The sequence below is a fragment of the Cyprinodon variegatus genome, unplaced genomic scaffold (genome assembly GCF_000732505.1).
Source record: "Cyprinodon variegatus isolate N-32 unplaced genomic scaffold, C_variegatus-1.0 Scaffold9, whole genome shotgun sequence".
In the NCBI taxonomy this organism is placed as follows: domain Eukaryota; kingdom Metazoa; phylum Chordata; class Actinopteri; order Cyprinodontiformes; family Cyprinodontidae; genus Cyprinodon; species Cyprinodon variegatus.
In genome coordinates this window covers 1489432-1513019 of record NW_015150462.1, presented here as the reverse complement: position 1 = coordinate 1513019, position 23588 = coordinate 1489432, and the positions used below count along the sequence as shown (strand labels likewise).

Genomic DNA, 23588 nt, shown 5'->3' with positions numbered 1-23588 from the left:
GCAGAAAGGAAGAGCTGTTTGTGTTTATGCAGCCATTTAAAAAAAAGGTCTTCTTGTGCCATTTGATTCTTAACAAAGAGTTTCTAATAAACCGGACCTTGGTATTTTTACTGATCTTTAAAGGGGTTTCAGCATTCCTTTATGAATCTATTTACTTTAGTTTAGTCTTTATTCCAAATGCTTTAAAAAAAATTACACACTAATCATTTACCATCAAATTGGACCATTAAAATTCATACATCCAATTATCTTCCAAAACTGAGGAAACTAATACTCTAGTTCTCATAGTAAACCTAAATACACAGTACAATGGAGTACTACAGTGGTTTGGCTCAAACAGATATATTTGTTAAAATGTCCTAATCAAAGTCTAGTTTCTGACAGGAATCAGTGGATTATCTCTTTCCAGTCTAGGTTTAAGCTCTTTTTGTGATAGAAAAAAGGGAATCTGGTTATAAATGCAGATATCAATCCAATCCATCCATTCACGCACACACTCACACCTAAGGAGAATTTAGAGAAGCCAATTAACTTAAAAATCATGTTGGTTTGAACTGTGGGAGGAAGCCAGAGTACCCGGAGAGAACCCACACAAGCTCAGGGAGAACATGCAAACTCCATGCAGAAAGACCCCGGGCCTTGCAGCAACCTCCTTGCTGCAAGGCAGCAGTGCTGCCCACTGCGCCGCTGAGCAGCTGTAAATACAGATATATCTGGTTCTATTCAAACCATGCATCTTCCTTCCATTTCACATTTATGTTTCACTTTGTGTTCATGTAAATACATTTGCTTTTTCTAAAAAAAATCATTTTATTTTATGTCATTTTCTTTGCTTAAAACGATCTTAAAGTTTTGAGATTTTGCCTTTCTGGGAAACCATTGGCTAGATCCTCTTTAATTTCTACAAACCTACTGCCTAGGTTTGAATAACAATATTACACATACCAAACAATTTCTTCAAAAAACAGCTTAAAACTGAACCTTTTGTGATTTTTTTTCCCATCGACACAAAGTTAAAATGACACCCACCTAATATGCACCCCTCTGTTAATATTTGGATAAAAATCTCTCAGCACACCGCAGAGAAAATTACATCACAATTAAAGGTCACATACTATAATGTTACACATTTCCTTATCAATAGGTCCCTCCTTTTGCTTTAAAGGGGTTTCTTATGAAATGATGGTTCCATCTTGGAGAATTATATATTTCTGTTTTTGGTCTTTTTTTAGAATTTTTTTTTAATCAATTATCTATGACAAATTAATACAATGTAAAAAGAAAAGCCCAATATTAAGTTTAAAAAAGCACAAAAATATATCTAATATACAGGGCTGACACAAATAATCGGATAAATATTAAATTGTGATTAATCAATTATTATAAGCGTCAAATAAGCGTCAGTTATTTAGTTATTGGTTTATTTTTTACTTGATTTTTGGTGCTTTTAAACCTTGCTTTTGGTTGCCGGGGAACTCCCTTTCCGGCGTCGTTTTTCCCAGATTTGCAAAAAAATATATAAACACTTTTTTTCGTCTGTTAATATTCTCTTTCCCGACTTTTTCAGTTGGAACGTTTTTGTTTTCATTTGTTTTAATTTAGTAAAAATAATCTTTCGGGAGCCTTTGGCTATCCGGTTATTAATCGATTAATCGAAAAAATTATTCGTTGTTTTGTTTCTTTTGCAAAATAATCGTTAGTTGCAGCCCTACTAATATATCTAATATGTCGGCTACTAGCTGATGGCGACGGCGTACAGTAATGTCCATGTCTGCGGCCATAGCATAAATTCTTTTCCGGCTCAAAAAAAGCTGTATTTCGACATCAATGTGAATATTAGTAGGCTAAGCTTGCTAACATGACTGAGACCCTTTAAAGTCAGTGCTTTTCCAAAGATCTGATGCTCAGCCAGTTCCTCTGCACCATGTCGCTCGCATACTTTTAACATTTTGATCACTGCTGCACTTTGTAAATGGAAATGTTGATTTTCACCGCTAAGCGGCTGCTCATTTACTGTTGGAAAGCTGCATAAACAAAATTTTGTTTTGCATACACACTATTTACACAAAATGACAATAAATTAGTTTAAGTCTTTAGCAGTTTTGAACTGTGTTTGGGATCAGTGTCCTGGTGAAACACCCAATGGTGTCCAAGTTTAAACAGCTGACGTCAGGTAAAAAAAAAAATGTTTAAATGCTAGGAATCAATTTAAAAAGCATCAAGGCTAAACTCTGCCATCTAAAGCAGTTTAAAATCCATGTAAATGTTTTTTTTTAATATTTTTTTTTATTAGTTGAAACAATTTTTCAGTTAGAGTAAACACATTTTATTTACAGCCAGAGTTAAAGACCAGACATCTGTTCTGATTCTTTGGTTTTTATCTCAGAAGCCAGTTTGACACCAACCTAAGCCTCGTTTAAAAAATCATTACCCAGTCATTTAGTGTCAAGGCTATAGTCGCTGTTTTTCTCCACCTCCATGTTTACCTGAAAGTTTCTACAAGTATGCATTACCTGCAGCCCCAAGCTGCCCTAAAAAAACAACATAAAAAAAGCAGAAAAAGCAAAGGCAGAGGCAAGAAGGAGAAATATTTTTTTTTATTATTTTTTACAAAAGACATGCTAAAATTGTGTAAACAGAGATTTAGAGATCAAACTAAATTGCGACTTCTTTTTTTATGCTCAGGGGATGAGGCGTCTTTGAAAGAGAAGCTGAAGGGAGCTTTTATTGTACAGATAAAAATCATCTGAGTTCAGAGAAAATATTAATGTCAAAGATCAACCCATCGCCTTAGAAGCAGCTCGGAGGAGGAAAAGGAGGAGGAGGGAGTCTTTGGAAGCTGTTAAATAGATGAGGCTGAGAGGGAAAATGGTTCTGTCTACAATTTGGGCATCCTGGCAGCGTTGAGGCGCATAGAAACACAGGAGGAGCCTGCGGCATAGCGCATCTCCCTCAGCATGCCGCTCCACTGCTTCTTGTCTTCCTCATACCTTATAGACACAAAGAAAACATTTTACCTTAAAAACAATATCTGTTCCATGAGGTTTAAGCTTTAACTACATGATATATGCAAGCTTTTATCCTGTTAATCATTTATAATGCAATAAAGCTGGTAGTTTATTTTAGATTGTTTAATGATAAAATACACCAACCTAGAAAAGTAGGTGTAGGGATGTTTCTTGTTAGTCAAGAAATCAGGGTGCTAATGCTAAAGCTGAACTTGCAAGCATGTGTAGCATCCAAAAGTAAAGGTATCATATTGTAAACAATGAGAAAAATGCAACAAAAGATACACTGTTAGCCTTTTAAATTGGGTTCAAATAGAGTGAGTTATTTTAAAAGTGTTCAAAATTGACTTCTTTAGAATAAAAAACTGTCCAAATGGGAAGATTTAAAATGTATTTGTGACTATTTCTTAGCTCCGAATGGAAAAAGATGTTATAAGCACATTTTCTTTTCAAATAAAAATCATTAATGCATGCAGCATGAATGTCCACCTTGAAAGTATAAAAACAAAACAACAAAAAAAGTAAAAACTATTTCTTGATTACTCCAAATAGCCCCAGGGTTAAATAAAAAGGGAAAAAAAGTTGAATCTTTGATTTAAAGCAAAAGGAAAAAACAAAGCTGGGAGATAACAACACAGACAGGAAGTTAACAGCCAGACCACTAACAGTAATATAGCTGCTGTTTATGGGCATAAAGTTTACCACGTATGAAACATTATATATTTAATAATAACCCGCCATAGTTACTAGTTACCTCTCCAAAAAAGTAACTGAGTTAGTAACTCAGTAACTGGTCAGTGAAAGTAACTCGTTACCTACCAAAGTATATGTGCAGTTACTTTTAATAATTCAAAATGTCGAAGAATTTGTAAAACTTTCTTTTTATTGGAAATTTAAATAAACCTAAAGGTTGAATTATGGAATAAAACATGCTTGTTAATAATTACTAAAATAATTTAAATGTGTACGCTAGTCTGCATTATTTTGATGTGTGGGGTTTGAAAAATTAGTTGATATGAAAAATTTGTTAATATGATTATGTAGATGTGAGGTTTCTTGTTTATAAAACAGTAAAAAAGGATGTTTTGGCATTTTTTTATTTGCACGCTGACAGACTTCAAATGGCCGTAACATAGGTATAAACCTGAAAATTTTACTTTTATTTAAGAAAAGCAAAATAATACATAATAAAAATAATAATACTTGATATACTTTGCAATAGAATTAAACAGGGGTTATAACTATTCCAGAAAGAGAAACCCAAACAGGATTTTTGTGTACTACAATGCAAGTAAAATCATTATAGGGCTGAGAAAGTAAAGAACGTGTGTTAATTAAAGGCAGCAGCTGCCAGTTAGTGCTGAGATGATATATTTTGTTTTTTTTTATTATTAAGATGATTTTCATAAAATAAACAAAAATGTTATGTTTTTATGAATGAAGGAGATAATTCTGCTGTGATTTCATAGAGGATGTTCTGTTGCTGTGATGTTTAAGCAAGAAGTCTTTCCTTTGGGGAAGCTTCAACATGTCCCGTTTGTTGAGTTTAAATCGTTTTTACTTTCTTCTGGAATTGAGACACTGGGAAAATCTCTTGTCTCTTGGTTATTTAGATGTGATCATTATTAATTTGTTGTCTTTGTGAACACACCTACTTTCTGGGCACTGTTGTTTCAGTCTCTTTACAGTTTATCTCGTGATTAAAGAAAAACAGGGATTTTTAAATTCTTTTTCAGAAAGATTATCTTGCAAAGTAAAAAAGAAATTATGTTTAATTTCTTTTTTTATTTTAAGTTATCTTGTTTATAAATTTTTGTTTTTTTTTCTAAAATACAATAGTTTTTTTTTTTGTTCTTTTATTTGACTGCAATATGCTTCCATACATTGGTCCCCAGTTTTAGCATTTCAACCATAAAGGCTTAATTAATATATGCTTCACTTGTTCTTGATCTTTATCACGTTTTTCTATATGTTAACTGGTTTCACTCATTGAGGGAAAAATAAGCAAATAAAATGACATTTAAACCAAAACACTGTAAGAGAGGAGACGTTAAAACAAAGATCACTTATACTGTCTTTACATGGTTTATTTGTTATTATTCAGACAGTTTGTCTAATCTGTGTGATAAAGTATAAAAGTATTTCATCCAAAGCTTGGAAGACTTACTGCCAGACATCAGTGACCTCTGTGGGAGCCACCTCCTTATTCTCCATCTGCACCATAGCAAAGCCACCCACAGCATACAGGAGGCCTCCTGTGCTCACCAGGTTGATGGAGCTCCTCTCCTGGGGGAACTCAGTGAAGGGTTCCCACCTGCAGAGACACAGCACACCAAGAGAAGCTCAGACCATCCTACAGTTATTAGACAGGTTTTTTTTCCTGGAGCAAATAAACTCCATCCCCCTCATCTCACATGGATGAAGTATTGCCAGCAGCACCATCTGGCTCCAGGATAAGTTAGAACTTGCAACTGTAAAGAGGTTAGATAACGCCTGCATTAAAACTATATTTTACAGACGTATTTAGCTTATTTTACATCAACTCCAGCTGAACATAGATCTATCCAAAGGATCCAACTCTATATAATAGTCTATATCTATATCTTTGAAACTAATCACTTCTACAAGACACAGCAATGTCTTTTAGGAACAATTTCCAAACAAATATACAGAAAGCATGTTACTCCAATCATTATGGTCTAACGCTGCCTTCATGTGGTATGTTAAAGATGATATTTTCCACTTGTGCTCAAGTGTTTTTGTTGTAATAGAGTAGAAAAACATCGTAGATCCACAGATTATCCTTATCTGCTACTTGGGCCAGACAGTTGCGCTTCCTAAATGAACTGCTACAAGAAGAATAGGATGCAAAATTTGATCAAATTAAAATAATAATGGTCAATTTAAAAATGACACAGCTTTAAATGGCGATTTTTCTTTTTTTTAAATGTATGCCACAGCATACAAACCATCTTTGGGGTTCGTTGCTAGGCTGCAATTCAATTCAATTCAGTTTATTTCTATAGCGCCAATTCACAACACGTCATATCAAGGCACTTTACAATTCACCAGATCATACAGTCAGATTGATTCAAAGTTTTCTAAGGAAAACCAATTGATTGCATCGACTCATTGACTCGAAGGCAATCCCTCACACTAAGCATGCTTGTAGCGACAGTGGAGAGGAAAAACTCCTTTTGTGCAAACACAATGGAAGAGAGCGTTTAGCAATTGAACAATTTTATTGACTTAATTGATCAAGATAATTCAGCTATGTTATATATATATATATATATATAACATAGCTGAATTATCTTGTTTAGCAGGATTACTATATAGGGTTATTGCACAGGGTATTAAATGGTAATTGCACATTAGATATTGCACAGGTAATTGCCATTGCAGTGCCACATTGTAGAGTCCAATGGCAGTAGGGATGAATGACCTGTGGTAGCGCTCCTTTTTAAAAACAGGGTCTGATGCAGAGGGTGGAAGGTGTTGTCCATTATGGATGTAAGCTTGGAAAGTACAATCCAGTATTCACAATACAAAATTGTTTCTCCACTCTCCGCCTTGTTGAAAGGTCAACATTTACCTCATCTCGGATATCATGAAGTTTTTTTATCTTCCAGTTGAAATTTCAGCATAAGTGGGTGTTCATGTGCAATATTGATGTCGGATTTTGGTATTCACCACATTTACGATACCACATGAAGGCACCATTAGAGCAGATTTTTGCATGGCAGCAGATCAGGCTGACAGACAGCACCAATAGCTTCCGCTAACAAATGTAGCATTATAGAATGTAACCTTGATTAATTCATGCTGTCAATAAGACTTACTTTTAACTGTGAAAAAAACTATTTTGTTGGTCATGAACATTTAGTACTTCAAACACGATTTGAATAAGGTTTTAATATTATAGGTGGAAACAACTAAGAGCTTGAGGCTGTGTCCAAACGTCCGCCCTAACCCCGTATTCCCTCAATCACTATATAGAGCGGGGCCTATATAGTAGACTTTATAGTGAACTCAGTTAACCTCTTAATATCCACCTCATTTTTGGGAAATTCTTGCCTATTTTGCATACCCAAATTGAAAAGCAAATAAATGAGGAACTGTAAGCCCAAATTACCTGTTTGATACATTATTTGAAAGCTAACACCTTCTAGTGGGTGAGTAAAGCATAGCCCAAGCTGCATCAGTTCAAACATGACTCAAAGTTGTTTTTTTATTCTAGAAAATAATAGTTCTTTTTTGAACAGCAGTTATAAAGTCATGCTTGCTTGTTGTGGCTGCTTTGTTTGTTTACATTTTGACATGCTGCTATACCTGTGTTAATTGTGCTTTGGTGCTCGCTATGTCCATAGAATGAACTAGGTGGTTGAATTGTGAAGAATCTAAGCCTTCCGAAGATGTCTAGCATGTCTACTGTATATAGGTAAACATTTTACCAGTGTAATTTTCATGCATTCTAAGTTATTATTTTTAAACGCTTTAAAACAGCGACTGGCCGTTCGGACAGATGATCACTACTTTTTGCCCCCCGTTGGTCATATATCTCCGCCTCCTTGCACGGTGCCTAGCCATTTTTGTTATTTTGTTGCTGCTGTCGGGTAGAGACTGTGGGCCGCTGTGACAATAAATCCCATGATTTCTTTGCGAGGAGAGCTCTCCTAGCAAAGCCTGCTGGAATATATCCGCTCATCTAGTGACCATGCTTGATCACTGCTTTTCAAGGTGCATTATGCATCCACTAGATGTTCTGACAGTCATCTAAAATGGCATAATCAAGTAATCACTATATAGTTCCCTATATAGTGATTAGGGTGGGCATTCGGATACAGCCTGAGCTGTTGCATCCGCTATTGTGCTTTTTTTCCTGCTATTCAGAATAATCAAGAAGTTAAAAATAAGTACAACTGTAGACCACAGAGGAATCTACCATAGCTAAACTACCGTTAGAGAAGTTTGGCTTAGAAAACATAAACAAACCTTTTTAATTATTTAGTTAGTTATTTTCTTTCATAACCCGATTAACGAGCACAAATATCACAAGTATACACACAAAAAAAAACAAAACCACCCCCAAAAAAATCCAGAGTTTTTTGTACAAACTAGAATTAGCACAAATTGCCTCTTTTCCAATGAAAACAAGAAGCAGTTTAACTGGCAAAGGAACCCATTACATTTTTAGAATAAATTAGCTGTATTGCACTTAAGCAATACTGTATTCATAAAAAGGTAAACCAAACATTTCTAACTATTTAAACTAGAAAAGAAAGGTATTTTGTAATATATCGCAATAACAGGCTTTATAATATAGAAGACATTAAAACTGTTAGTAATGTGAAAAATTAATGATTATTTGACCTTTTATGAATCATACATACTTGTTTGTTGTTAAATCAAAGGCTTCACAGGAGGCTGTGAGGCCCTCCTCATTCACTCCGCCAGCGACCACGATCTTGCCCTTGTGTACGACTGCTCCGAACATGGCTCTGGGTGTCTTCATGGCCGCCATCTCCCTCCACTCAGACTGCTTGTGGTTGTACACAAACACTTTGCTGAGGGCTTTGCTGTGGTTCACAAGAGGGAATAAATATGGGTAATACTGATGGTGAAAAGCTGTCAAACAACAGATAATATTCAGGGATCAAGTTCATTTCCAAATGTTGTGATTTTGCATCACACATCAGAAATTATCCATCTTTTAAGATAAGACAAAAGAAAAGATAAAACATGCAAGCATTAAAATGAGACTAGACTGTGGAAACTTAAAGGGGTCATAGAATGATTCTATAGGGTATTTGGTGATGGTCCTCAAGGTCTCTGAATAGGGTGTGTAACATTGGTTGGGCTGAAAATGGCATATTGTTCTATGAGCCCTAATGCAAGCCTGGTTAAAAGCCCTAGAATGAAACGACAGGTTTTCTTCCTTTTATGGTACGATCATGAATATTTAAATGAGCTGTGTGCTGATTGGTTAGTTTATAACGAGCGAAGCTGCTGAGCAAAGACGCATCATAGCAACAAGCACTCACTCACTGAAATATCAAATTGTTGATATAGTAGGGTGACCAGTAGGGTGACCAGGTGTCCTCTTTTTCCCCGAACATGTCCTACTTTTCAAACCTAAAAAAACGTCCGGGGAGAATTTCAAAATTTTCCCGGATTTTGGTCGACTACAGTGCAGCAGAGCCGATCCATCAGCTCCAGTAGCTTGGACAATGGGGGCCCCGTGCTTCCAGAAATGCCCAGTCCAGTCCAGTCATCAAACTTTGCAGGGATCTTCTGATACACAAAAATAATCCATGCATGTTGAGTATTCGGATCCTTGGGAAGACTGAATATGTTCCCCTTTCTCCATGCAGCCTGGAACTCTGCAATTTCACCCTTGGTTCTGGCTCATTTTCAATAGAGAAACTGCCTGCTTTGTAATTCTTGTAGAAGTAAACCCAACTGTAGGCTAAACAGCTAAACTGGTGTCTTAAATTTACCTCTATTCATGTTCTTGGGCCAGTGAACCAGTGGGCTGGTCTGTATGTCAATTTCAGGCTGTGACAAAAGTACAGACCACAACTAAATAAAGTAACATCCCCGAATTGACTTCAATTTGGTACTTCGTTTGAATTCGTCCGTTTTATGGTGCAACTTTAGAATTGTGAGATTTGCTGAGAAAGGAGGTGTTGATGGGGTTTAAACTTCTCTGTACGTCCATTTCACCCACTGAACTATTGTTGCTCATCTATGACGGTGTAAACTCGGTTTTGCATTCCATGACCCCTTTAAAACCTGGGTATTTCTTATTATATTATAATCAGTGAACATTTGATCAAATAACAAGCAATGACACCACCAGGGGGTAGCCAGAGGTGGCCACAGCCACCCTGTGCAATGCCCTGGTCACCCCACTGGCTACCCCACTCGCCAGTGTAAATACCATCTGTTTGGCATCTTTATAATGTCTACAAGCAGGTTTACCACAATAGTAGATTGAAACCCTGGAATTATTGGTTTTAGTTTCAGTGGCCATCCCAAGATTTTTAGTGGCCCCATCTGGCCACCACTATGATACATTTCTGTTACATACCGACCCAACAAACCACACAATTGTTAAATTTAGGGAATGGTTGTAGCTTTATGTTTATAAAAAAAATCAGCACTATGCTATGGAAATGACTGCTTTTACAAATCCCTGCTAAGCCCCAATCCATTCGTGCAGTAGGTAACAAAAGGGTGTTTAATTTATTTTGTTCAAAAATGTTCACTATTATTAAAGGGTTGTAAAACATAACAGTAACAAACTGAAAATATATATATTTTATTGCTTTTATATTCAATTCTTTAATGTAATATTTTGAGCAAATAGTTCAGTTTAGCTCTACTTTATTTGAAATGTAAAGCAAAATAAACTATTTCTTATTTAATGAGTAACTAACAGCTAAAATGGCTGCATTATTTCATTGGTGCACAATTAGTGACACAATTTAATTCCAGTAAGTTTATTTGCCATAACATCAAATTAAGTTTGTAGAGGTCAATCTTCCTGCAGAGCACAGTGATTGCACTGTGTGCACCAGTGCTGTATCCCCAGGCTGTGGCAATAAACAGTAGCTGTGTTATAGCTATAAAAGGGGATCAGGATTCTCCATTATTGCTGTGTATTAGAAAAACCCTGGACTGTGGCTCTGCAATTTTTGTCTGTGATGTGAAGCATGTAGCGTTCCTGGCTTGTTGGATGAAATATCGAGAACAGCAGCAGTTTGTGGCCTTGGCATGTGTGCAAACACACTTACTTGTCATCCGTTTTTCCTCCGATGCAGTAGACCAGTCCTTTGTATGACACAACAGCATGGCCGTGGATCTTAAGAGGAAGCTTTTTGCTTTCAGTCCATCTCATCTTCCTAAAGAAGGCAACAGATGTGTCGTTATATTTGGGTATATCTTCATCCATATTTATCGAACACTTTGGTTGTAGCATTGACTCTTCATTTTGTTTCTTACACATAAATTTACATGTTATTCATTAGCAAGTACTAAATGAGGCAAAGCTAATTAAGGTATGTGAGATTTATAAACACTTTAAGTTGTAAAGAGAGGGTTTTTTTCGCCTGAAGTTAATTATCACCTGAAATACGCTCACCAAGTTAGAGAGAGGGAAAAGAGGGAGGAAAGATGAAAAGAAGGCATAGCAGGGAAAAAAGTAATACCACTAACTCAACATCGTAGCACATCACGGTGTCCAGCGAATCGTTGGTCTGAAGATCCTTTCCAGCCACGGCAAACAGCAGGTTCTGGCTCTCCCCAATGTTGAAAAGGCATCTTGGAGAAGGCATGGGTGGCATGGCGACCCACTCAGATGAGAGGGGATCAAACTATGAGGGGAAGAAAAGGCACAATAAAAGATAAGAGCCTTCATAAGGGGGACTGCATAGAGAACATAAAACCCTTTGTATACCTTATACCCTTGTCTTTTAATGCTGAATAAATAATTATCACCAAAAGATACACTTTCAGTTGGTTTAGTTGTTTCCTGAGTTCCTGAATGGGCTTATAGATTAACTTTAACACCAACTGAGAAGGCTTTTGGAAGCTAAACACATTTTAAAAGTATTCCCAATATGTTTTGTAATTGGTAACAACATAAAAACTATCAACAACTTTATTTTGTCAGTTAAAGGTATTATGGAGGTTATTTTGAAAGACCTGCCCTCTCGGCTTGAAAAAAAATGCACCTGCAATGTGCATGAGCCCATTTCTCCTCATGCATGCCCTGTTTAAAATGTGCTGTTCTCATTGCTCATACAAGCTGTGTCCACATGCAGCGGGGACTATATAGTGGACTTTATAGCAAACTCAGTTAACTGACCGTTCAGACAGATGATGACATGCACTTAACTCCTCCTCCACCATGCGGTGCATGCGCCATCTTTGTTATTAGTCCCCCACGGCCGGGTAGCGACAGCCTATGGCGACAGTTGGCCGCTGTGACTGCAAATTCTTTAAAATCTCCTCGCAAAGCATTCTGGGATAAATCTACGTTTTCTGAGGCCTTTCTTTTGTTCTCATACACTTTATAGACACTTTTTCTCCTGCGACCCTCGGCCATTTTTTAAAGAACCGCATGAAAAAGTTGAGCTTCAATGACTGTCTGAAACTGCAGCTCACCACAGATATATGCCTGAAAGTGCGCATGCACAGAAAAAGATAGCTAACGGGGGCGAGCATGTAGGACGGTCTTACATTAACATATCACCAGAATGATTGACAATTAGGAGGACCACTAATTTTGATGATCCACTTGGAAATAAAAGGTTGTCCCCTACCCTTAAATGTGGGGCTATCAATGGCGAGACAAATTAAACAACTACGTTAAAAGCTAAAGATTTCTTCAATTCTTATGTTGCATGTAATAAAAGTTGTGATAATGTCTAATATTTACTAAAATCCTAAAGATTTTTAGACGAATTCAGTGCTTGTCCAGCTATCCTAAGCTTACTGCCTCGTTTTTCCTGAAATAACCCTTTCATTCATCTTTTAGGACCGTCTTATCTGGGACGCTAAATGTTTAAACAGCATGTCAGACATTTTATCTGCGTAATTTCAGGAATTCTCACCAAGTAGAAGTAACATTGTAAAGGCACGTCCTTGTTTTCCTCGTCCACAAACAGTCCTCCTATGATGTAGAGCTGGTTCTTTTGCGTCACCAGGCTAACGTGATTACGGGGGACCTGCTCTGACATAGCAGCGAGGAAGCACTCGTTCTCATTGACATCGTACGCCACCGCCGCTGTGTCATTGATCATCAGGATGAAGTCTCGGGCGAACATGCCATGTCTGCGGTTGTCATTGAGGAACCCGGGGAATGGGCTGTCTTCCTCCTCTCCCTCCTTGCCGGCCCCCTCCTCGCCTTCTTTTTTCGCAGGTTTGTCTGGGAGTTTCCCCTTGAAGGCATCCTTGATGACCTGAATCATCTTTTGGAGCTCTGGGTCAGCTTTGATGATCTCTTCATTCTCCACTTTTTCTTTGAAGTACTTCTCTGGCATCAGCCGGAACCGGATGCAGTTGAAGGCGTCTTTTAAAACCTTGACACGTTTCTCCCTATCATGGCGGGCCCAAGACATGACCGCTTCATACACCAGCTCCTCTTTCTCAACATTCAGCGAGTCTCCACCTATAATAGCAAACAGTTCATGGGCTGCAAGCTTGAGGAATTCCTCATCCTTATGAAGAAGCTCAAAGCGGTCCGCAATGTAATTTCGTGCCGCTACAGCAAGTCTTGGACAGCTGAGCACCAGGCCCATCCTGAAGATGGCCATGCAGTTACCCAGCGACAGCTTCTTCTGAAGATAATTGACACAGACTGTGAAGACGGAGGGGATTTGAAATCTGTTTGCTACAGCAATTATATCCTGAACGTTGTCATCAGTGAGGTCAATCTCAGCCGAGTAGAGGTACTGGATAATCATGTCCAGGACAGAGGGGTTGACGTCCTCTAGGACCACTTCTTTGGTGTTTTCCACCTCCTTTCCATCCTCTGTGAAGAAGATATCCCTGAAGTAAGGGCTGCATGCGGCCATGATTAGCCGGTGGCAGGGGAAACTGCGGTCGCCCACTTTCAGAGTGCAGTCCACAAACTTGTTCTCATTCAGAAGCTCCTTTAAGCCGTCTTGAAGCAGGGTGCTCTGAAACAGACGCAGCTCCTCCTTGATGGCGTTGGGGTCCATTGCTAGTCAAGAGGGGTAACAGCCACTAAAACAAAAGTATCTACGGACAATGGAAGGAGTTGGTCGCCAAAGGTCCTTTTGGCAGTCAGTCCTGGCTGGAAAAGGCTGAACAGAGAAAGGGTTCCCAGCATGAAGACTGAGCAATTTAATCCCCCCACCTCTAAATATAGCTGCCACTAACCCCAGCATGCTTCAGCTTCAGTGGAATCTCAATGGGCCAAATCAGAGAACAGTCCAGGCCTGGGCTTCAGCACCTGCTGCTGCAGACTGAAAGTAGCAACTGCTGGGATATTGATGCCACAGTGATTCAGCTCCCAGAGTGTCATGTGATCCATTAAAAGCAAAGACAATAGTGTCAAAGCACCTAAATAGCCCCCTTAGAGCCTAAGTTAAATATAAATGGGGTGATAGGTTAGTAGTTGATGTCATATCTAAAAAGGTAAACTCATCTTTAGAAATTGATTCATATTTCGGTCCACGTGGAAGGGCTGCATGGAGTCTACCTCCTGTTTATAGCCATAGAACCACCTATAAAGGAAACAAAAAGGCCTCAAACAAGAAAACACGTTCTGCTCTATAATAGACAAGATTTGTCTCTGATTATTTAAAGATCCCTTTAAGTTTTACACTTATGCTTCTCAAATTATAGCAAACAATTTTGATCATTAACCTTCTTTTTAACTGCCGTACTCTTATTAAGCTCTTGTCTCATGAATTACACATTAGCTGGGTTAACACTTTGCTGATATAAGTTTTGTTTATCCTAACATGTGAATGCACAGCTGATTTAGAAAATTATCTTTATGTCACCCAGCCTTTGTTTTCTTTTTTACCCATCTCAGTGTTAATTAGCGAAAGCTGCAGAACGCTGTGCTATAATTGGACCTAAAAAGTTCTGAGCGTGGCAGCTGTGAGAAAAACAGGTGAGAGTCACACGAGCAAGCAGCTATTTCCGCAAATAAGCAGAGTGTGTGTTTGACTGAGCAGCTCTCCATCCAAAACGCGTCAGTCGCAGATAATAATTTTAGAATTAGACATACTTTTTTCCCCCCTTCCTTTGCTGACACAGATGATTTCTGCTCGCTTGCAGCCATGTTCCCCTCTAACTGGTGGAACTGCCATAATGAAAGTGGCTTTTTCATTCTGTTGTATTTCTGCAGCCTGATAAAGTTTGAAAAGACTTTAGAGTAAGGTAGCATTTCTCTTGCAGGGTGCACTAAAGATAGATCAGACTACGCCACATGTCGAGGAGCCTCTAAAATGTAATTTAAGCAGAAGGGAAGAGCTGATGTGCGTAAGAGAGTTCCACTACTTTCATAAAGCGACAGTGACATTTAGGAAAAGTGAGATTTAACATATCATTAAACTGAATTTTACATTCTATTATAGCAGTTTATGTGTGACGGAAAACAAACAGTATAAGATAGAAGGGAATGTTCCATGACTTTATAATCTACCAGCTGAATTTGTGTCAAATTAACCAGAGACTACTGATTGGTTTAAATCTAAACTTTGACTGGGCCATTTTACCACATGGACATGCTTTGATAAACAATGTTGACCTGTTGGCTGCCTCTATAACTTTATTAGTTTTCATGTTGTGCCATACTCTTAAAATGATGATTTAGCAGAGTTTTGTGAGATGTTTAAAGCCTGGGATATGATTTTATACCATAACCCTTCTTTAAATGTATCCCTAACTTTCACCTTAACCTGTTTGCTGTCTTCCTTAGCCAATTTAATCAAAAATGCTCTCTAACAAAACTCAGTCTTTCACTGAAAAGTGGACTCTTTGGACCAATTCAATGAGTTTCCATAGATTCAATCGTCATTATTTTATTTAGGGCATCAGAGTAAAGTGGGCTAACTACAAATGCACACATACTGTGAAGCACATATACTTTGGTTTAGTATTTTTTTAAAAAAAAGCTACAAATAAAATACATTTAAGTTTGCATTCGAAAGGTGGAAAAGGTGTATGAATATTTTTTATTCTAAATGTGATGTCAGCGGATCACATTTTGTTTTTAATCAAACATGGACTTCAATTACAGGTGACTGATCCAACTTTGCCCAATTCCAAACCCCTATCAACAAACTTTTACATGTTTTAATTAAGATCAGATTTATTTAAACGGTTGACATTTTTAACAAGGCATTACACAGTACAGTAATTATGCATTTATGAAGTCAGTACATCTGGGTAAAATATCCAACAGCCTCCCACTGAATCTGAAGCGTCTAATTCAGCGGATGAAACATATGTTGCCCAGTAGAGGGTGATATGTGCGACAGTTTATAAAGATTACTCCAAGTAAAAGAAACGGATAAAACAGAAAAAAAGTCACATTTTATAGCAATGAAAACAAATAAATGTACAAAATCGTTTCACGAATAGAAAGTTATCGTTAATGTGTGCACAGTATTGTGCAAAAAGTCCCCACCTTGAAAAGACCATAAGATCTTTTTAATCACTATCTTTCAGACATTTTTTTATTTTTTAAAAGCTCTACTCTTGGTGTTTCTCAAGAAGTTCTGAATTGGATAAGTGTAACATTATGATCTCACAGTGTGCGTAAGAGTACAATTAGATAAATACTGCAGTTGTGGTTTTAAAGACAAACATGTAACCTGATAAATTTACCATTATAAATTCAACATGTGATGTTTTTTTTTCTGAAATTAAATAAAAACAGAAGGTCAGTTACCTAAAGGTTTCAAAAATGCTGCAAACCTACTTGAGCCGGCCACATCTGGTGGGTTAAACAGCAGGGATGTTGAATATCAAGCCTTGTATAATCTTAACACACTTCACACCCACTCACAAATTAGCCTCCCTGACATTCCCTCCCGATGCAGGGGTGCAACAGCCGTCAGCTTCACCCCAATCCTCTATTCCTGCTTGGAGGTGTTGCTTAGTATATCTGTTAATTACAGTGAGGAAAGCAATCCTCATTGCCAAGAAGAAGCATCATTTGGAGCAAATACACTGGAAAAAATCCAAATCTAGATAAGTCATTTTTTCTTAGAATAAGTGCATTTGTTCTTGGATTGAGGAGGTAAAGGAGACATTTTGCCAATTGAAGAAGACAATTTACACTTAAAATTAGAAAACACAATTGCATTATCTTATTTCAAGTGCATATTATCTAAATATCTGATTTTAAGAGTAAAATTGGTCATTCTGTTGGCAAACTATCTCATTTACCTGCTCAAATTAAGGGTAAATACACTTAATTTAAGACATTTTTTTTTACAAATTTTTAGATNCAAATAAAATACATTTAAGTTTGCATTCGAAAGGTGGAAAAGGTGTATGAATATTTTTTATTCTAAATGTGATGTCAGTGGATCACATTTTGTTTTTAATCAAACATGGACTTCAATTACAGGTGACTGATCCAACTTTGCCCAATTCCAAACCCCTATCAACAAACTTTTACATGTTTTAATTAAGATCAGATTTATTTAAACGGTTGACATTTTTAACAAGGCATTACACAGTACAGTAATTATGCATTTATGAAGTCAGTACATCTGGGTAAAATATCCAACAGCCTCCCACTGAATCTGAAGCGTCTAATTCAGCGGATGAAACATATGTTGCCCAGTAGAGGGTGATATGTGCGACAGTTTATAAAGATTACTCCAAGTAAAAGAAACGGATAAAACAGAAAAAAAGTCACATTTTATAGCAATGAAAACAAATAAATGTACAAAATCGTTTCACGAATAGAAAGTTATCGTTAATGTGTGCACAGTATTGTGCAAAAAGTCCCCACCTTGAAAAGACCATAAGATCTTTTTAATCACTATCTTTCAGACATTTTTTTATTTTTTAAAAGCTCTACTCTTGGTGTTTCTCAAGAAGTTCTGAATTGGATAAGTGTAACATTATGATCTCACAGTGTGCGTAAGAGTACAATTAGATAAATACTGCAGTTGTGGTTTTAAAGACAAACATGTAACCTGATAAATTTACCATTATAAATTCAACATGTGATGTTTTTTTTTCTGAAATTAAATAAAAACAGAAGGTCAGTTACCTAAAGGTTTCAAAAATGCTGCAAACCTACTTGAGCCGGCCACATCTGGTGGGTTAAACAGCAGGGATGTTGAATATCAAGCCTTGTATAATCTTAACACACTTCACACCCACTCACAAATTAGCCTCCCTGACATTCCCTCCCGATGCAGGGGTGCAACAGCCGTCAGCTTCACCCCAATCCTCTATTCCTGCTTGGAGGTGTTGCTTAGTATATCTGTTAATTACAGTGAGGAAAGCAATCCTCATTGCCAAGAAGAAGCATCATTTGGAGCAAATACACTGGAAAAAATCCAAATCTAGATAAGTCATTTTTTCTTAGAATAAGTGCATTTGTTCTTGGATTGAGGAGGTAAAGGAGACATTTTGCCAATTGAAGAAGACAATTTACACTTAAAATTAGAAAACACAATTGCATTATCTTATTTCAAGTGCATATTATCTAAATATCTGATTTTAAGAGTAAAATTGGTCATTCTGTTGGCAAACTATCTCATTTACCTGCTCAAATTAAGGGTAAATACACTTAATTTAAGACATTTTTTTTTACAAATTTTTAGATTGTTTTTGAAATGTATATGCATTTTTATTTTATTTTTAGGTTGGAGTGGTTATAAAACACACAACACACCTGCTGCTGGTATAATTCTGGCCAGATATTCTTGACCTAATTCAAAATTGTTGATTTTAGACTGTAGCCAGTACAAAAATACAATGAGGTGCGGCCCTTCAAAGATGCAATTTCCTGAATAATCTTCTCCAAAAGTCCTGGTGTGGGTTGGCTGTTTGTTTTTTCTACTGAAACACTGTTTTAATGACAAAAAAAATTCCACTCAAATGATCAAAATAGAAGTTTTTATGATGTAGAAAATCACTGAAATGCCTTAACCACATGTAATATGACATGTATTAAGTAAAATACATCTTTATGGATCAGGGAAAACTTAGCAGCCTTAATGTGCATTTAATTTATAATTAGTTGAACTAATGTTTAGTTGATTTAATTTCAGCATTTAGTCTCTACGAACCACAACTGTGCCAGGATTTAGCTAGATGCATGTTTTGGTAAACATCTATATATATATATATGTAAATATATATATATATATATATATATATATATATATATATATATATATATATATATATATATGATGTAAAGTATCACTCAGTTGTAAGCTTTTTAATCCGTTCATCCTGAGTAAAAGACCTGTTCAAATGTGTCATAATATTCTAATATTCATACAATACTCAGGAAAATAAATCTGTATTGCAAATTGATCCTGTTAATATGAGTTAGTAAAAATATCTCCTTTAAAGAATTACCAGAATAGTATATATATATATTTTTTTTTAAAAAAGGTCAATACCTTCAAAATGTTTGAACAGATACTCATCAAAATCGGTTAAAAGATCACATGAAAGTCCGACTACATGGAAGCAAACATGTAAATAAACGAAGGACGAACCAAGACGTTTAAAACACTGACAGAACCTGTTAAGTTACAGGATTTTAATCATCTCCGTTTTGCAAACAGTCCATCTTTTCACTGTGTTCACAGTAACCACTGAGTGTGAGGGAAATAAAACATACAGAACTGTAGATGAAGGAAAGCTGGAGCAAACAGGAGCCCTCCTCTGTATACCTGAGCAGCAACGATCAAAGATCTCCATGGTAACAAAAACTTTTCCTTTTCAAAGTCATTCTGCGGTAAGTTATAAAATACCAGAAAATGAAATGTGCACGTGTTTGCCTGAGAAACTGGAACCCGACTTTCTGTAACCTGCTGGGAAATGGCGGCGTTTTACGACTCCTCCTTGACGTTTCTACAGCAGGTTTAGGATGAACGCCTTCGCTCAAGCTGCTGAAGGGACAAAACATGCAAGGAAGGTCAGTAGAAGGTCAGAGATTGATGTGATGCGTGTATAGTAATAGGAAGGTATACCTGTTACTCTGGAAACCACACATGTCCTCTTGCACTCCTCCTCTGTGTCAAAGCGGTTCCTGTTCCCGCCGCAGCCCCCATACCAGAATTGAGCGCAAGCGTTGGCCTGCTTGTCGTAATACCAGCGGATGTTATATTCTCGACATGTTCCCTGATCCAGAACCAGCCCGCAGCGAGGGTCCAAGGGTACGGTCTCTGCAGGAAGATGTCATGTGATAAGGAGTAAGAACACGCACATAGTCACACACACACACACAAAATATTCAAAAGTCTACCCCCAGAGTGACCATTTCCGCTCCGTTTCTTCAGGGAGAAGCCGGTTCCACGATAATAGCAACACTACTTCAAAAATAATTGGCTTCACTGTTCCTCGCTTCGCTGCACACACAGCATGGACGATACATCGAGCAAAGCTGTGCCCTCTCTGCCACCGGCTCACTAAACCCACCAGACCGCCACTTTACTAGAGGCTCTAATCATGTCACGTCACTGCAGGGGCTCCTGCAGACCCCTAATGATTCTGACTTAACTGTTAGAAGTGGAGGGTTTTAGCATTGTGTTATTAGCATTTATCCCTGCTTCATTTTTCATGCAATTTTCCCAGCTGTGGCTGGTTGGAGGGAGTTAAACTTATTTCAGATATAAACCAGCAATGATTAATATAATGGGTGCATAAAGCCCCTTTTAATGGAGTTTTCTTTGTCATGGAAGCATTTTAGTCACACTGGATAAAGAGGAACCATAGATTCACATTTGATTCAATGTTATCCATTGCTCTACAGAGTCTTTGGCTCTGTTTTTTTTCCTATATTTTAATCATGTAAAGCACTTTGCATTGTCTTTGTACTGAATTGTGCTATACAAATAAATTTGCCTTGCCTTTGACAGTTTAGCAGTTTTATTTTTTAGTATTTCTCTGTGTTTCCTTTCCTCTATATGTCTTTCCATAAACTCTGACCAGTTTCCATGTAGCACGTCTCCAGCATATAGGAGGTAGTTGTGTTCACAGTGATTAGTTGGTTTTCATCACATGCAGGATTTTAGAAAAAAGGAAAAAGACTGCAGCCATCCAGTCATCAGGAAAACTGCCTGCTCTAATGACATTTTCTTAATATTAGATTTCTTAATTGTCCTTTTAAAAAGATTCTCCCACCTAAGCTCTGGGTGTTCCTCCAGAGTTACAGTGGGACTTAAGCTGCAAAAATGTATTTAAAAATAGGTAAAACATTATAAAATAGAAATATTTTCCCTATATTTGTGCAAGTACGTAAGTTATCTACAAATGCAAATCATATTTTTGCTTCTACAATAACACTTCTTGAAATAAGAATCCTATTCCACTGACAGGATTGTTTTATTTACATACTTAAGTCAAGAGCAAATACGCGTATTTAAAAAAAAGAGAAAAAAAAATCCTTTTTTATGGTGAAGTCTTTTCATTTTCAGTTAATTTATTAAACAGTACTCCAAAACTCCCCATTACATTACTTCAAAGATGCAAAAACTTTGTCTGAGATTTAAAAGATATGCTGCAAGCTAAATTTAGAGCTTTTTCTTTTCATTTTTATTCTTTTTATTCTGGAAACATTAATTGCCAGCTGTAAAAGCTTTTTTTTCTGTTTCAAACTTATGGGAGAAAAGACCAAAAATGCAAAACTAACCCAAAAAATATGTATGTATAGAGTAGTGGTATGGTTTGGTGTACCTTTAGGAAGAGCTGGCCGCGGTGGAGGCTCATATTTCACAGAAACACTTGAGGATGAGGTGCTTATGTTTTTAGAGGATGAGGATGAGGAAGAAACTCTGCTACCAGAGGATCCCTCTCTGGCAGGAGGTGGAGTTATATAGTCTGAGGTGCCACGGTTAAATGTGTCCCCCCGTTCATTTCCTCTATTGGTTATTACTGTGGCCTCATGCTGTCCTCCTGCAACCTGAGGAAACAACAAGCAGATTACTGTGGTGTTAGAGAGCTTCAGTAATGTACAGCTATATCTGTACTGCAAAAAATTTTAATCTTAGTAAGTCATTTTTTTAAATAAGTGCATATTTCTTGAATTGAGGAGGTAAGTGAGACACATTGCCAATGGAACAAGACAATTTACATTCAAAATAAGAAAAAACAATCGCATTGTCTTATTTTATGTGCATAATATCTAATTATCTTATTTTAAGAGTAAAAACACTAATTCCATTGGCAAATAATCTTATTTACCTCCTCAAATTAAGGGTAAATACACTTAATTTAAGACATTTTACTCCTTTTTAGATTGTTTTTGCAGTGTGCTGTACTGTGTTCCTTACATGGATGGTGCTGGATCCTTTACTGCTCTCAGTACCAGATCCAGAGTTAAAGCCGGTCCGCTGGCCGTTAAGCAGGTCCGGCCGAGGTATCGGCCTGTACCCATAACCACCAGTGGCGTAGCTCCCAGTACCAATCCTGTTGCCATTGTAGCCGTTATTTCCTTGGCCGTTATAGCCATTTGTTATCCGGTTGTATATCAAGGCTCCATTTTCGTCCTCACAGAACTGACTGACTAACTTGGACTCAAGAGCTGAGAATGAACATAAGAGAGTAAAGGAGTAAACGGGCTGGTAAGATCAGATGAGTGTTAACCTGAAACGCCCATCAATAAACAAGAAAATGAGCCAAAAAATGTGTATATGGTATAAAACAGATGTCTGCAACCTTTACGATGCAAAAAGCCATTTTATTTATTTACTTAATCTAAATAAAACTCTTAAGAGCTGCATCTGTTACAAGACATTTTAAAAATCAACATTCATGATTGCTTCTGAAGGTCTACTCTCTGGAAAGCATTCATTTTATTTATATTTTCATAATGATAAAAAACTTGCAAATATTAAAGGATGGCTTCATTTTCTTGTGGAAGATGTTATTTTTGGATAGTTAAATATAGATAAATAACTACTTTTTTAAACTTAAAAATTATAATACATGTAGTTTTTGGTGTCCTTTTTTTCTGGATATTCAATGTAACTATAAAAAAAAACTGCAGAAACTATTATTTTTATATTTAAATTATGAGTTGGGTCTTTATAAATGTTAGCTTAGGTTATCAAGGCATAAACGTCATAAACAAACTAAGCCACTGCTTAAGGCCCCAGGGCAATATTCCCTCTAATTTATCAAGTGTCTGAGCATACACAGAAGACCCCTGAGTACACTGAGGGCCACTGTGTGCAAAAGATGTGTACACTGAGGCTTTGTTATAAACCCAAGATTATAACAATTTACATGGTTTATTAAAAGAATAAGCAGCAGCTTTCATCAGTTTACTCTTAATTTAAGGGATTTGTCACATTTAAAATGAAAACAAAATAATTAAAAACTTGCTGGGCTGAGAGAAGTTTTACCTTTCAGACATTTTCATTTTTTATACGATGAAATGTGTGCTAAGCCTTGTGATACGGTATAAATTCCTTTCCTTTATATACAGTTTTTTTGTGTTTCTAATACAATCAATTTGACAATAATATAATTCATATCCACAAAAAAAAATCTTTAAAAATGTCACTACTTTACAAAAAAATTCTGACTTAAATTGTAACTATTTTTCACACCTGTCCTTCCCTCTCCAAGGGCTGCCCAAATATGCCAAATATGTTGTTTTGATGATTCATTAATAAAAAATCTGCTTTCAAAATTCGGCACCGGAGGCTTGAAATGTAGTAGAAATATCCAGAAGCAATGATATCTTCTTTAGCTCCTCACATCTAAGTGCTGTGGCCACCATATCTCTGTGGATGTGCAGATTGACCCCTGATAACATTTCACTTCATCATGTATCTCCAAAAAGTATTTTTTCACACAGAACATCGCTCTGCATGGCGAACAGGT

At 36.9% G+C, this 23588-nt stretch overlaps 2 protein-coding genes and 1 long non-coding RNA gene across 4 annotated transcripts in view; 1 reads left to right on the top strand and 2 right to left on the bottom strand.

Moving 5' to 3' along the window:
• Positions 1-2581: 2581 nt before the first annotated feature.
• LOC107086580 (kelch-like protein 41b) lies at positions 2582-13858 on the bottom strand. The gene is made up of 6 exons (XM_015377629.1): positions 12629-13858; positions 11229-11386; positions 10808-10915; positions 8402-8587; positions 5176-5322; positions 2582-2990 (listed from the first exon to the last, which is right to left on the bottom strand). The coding sequence occupies exons 1-6, from the start codon at positions 13736-13738 to the stop codon at positions 2879-2881; spliced, it is 1821 nt and encodes a 606-aa protein (XP_015233115.1). The 5' UTR covers positions 13739-13858; the 3' UTR covers positions 2582-2878.
• Positions 13859-18670: 4812 nt separating this feature from the next.
• LOC107087227 overlaps positions 18671-23588 on the top strand; it is a 13294-nt gene continuing 8376 nt past the window's right edge. The window contains exon 1 of the long non-coding RNA XR_001481338.1: positions 18671-18842. This is a non-coding gene — a long non-coding RNA (uncharacterized LOC107087227). The remainder of the gene's footprint in view (positions 18843-23588) is intronic.
• Positions 19130-23588, bottom strand: part of LOC107087214 (collagen alpha-1(XXVIII) chain-like) — a 54352-nt gene continuing 49893 nt past the window's right edge. The window contains exons 33-36 of one of the 2 annotated variants that reach the window (XM_015378662.1): positions 22031-22281; positions 21435-21660; positions 19730-19924; positions 19130-19648 (exon numbers count right to left, since the gene is read on the bottom strand). In XM_015378662.1, the coding sequence (XP_015234148.1) occupies positions 19641-19648; positions 19730-19924; positions 21435-21660; positions 22031-22281 (680 nt within the window). In that variant the 3' untranslated portion in view covers positions 19130-19640. The remainder of the gene's footprint in view (positions 19649-19729; positions 19925-21434; positions 21661-22030; positions 22282-23588) is intronic. The other variant, XM_015378670.1, reaches the window with a different exon arrangement.

What these genes read in the sequence shown, in the direction of transcription:
- LOC107086580 (XM_015377629.1), bottom strand. Translation starts at nt 13,738, where the DNA reads ATGGACCCCAACGCCATCAAGGAGGAGCTGCGTCTGTTTCAGAGCACC. An exon ending in TACAATGTTACTTCTACTTG is followed by an intron (nt 11,387 to 12,628) that starts GTGAGAATTCCT and finishes TTCCCCTCATAG; the next exon opens with TTTGATCCCCTCTCATCTGA. An exon ending in TTTGATTTAACAACAAACAA is followed by an intron (nt 5,323 to 8,401) that starts GTATGTATGATT and finishes GTGTCTCTGCAG; the next exon opens with GTGGGAACCCTTCACTGAGT.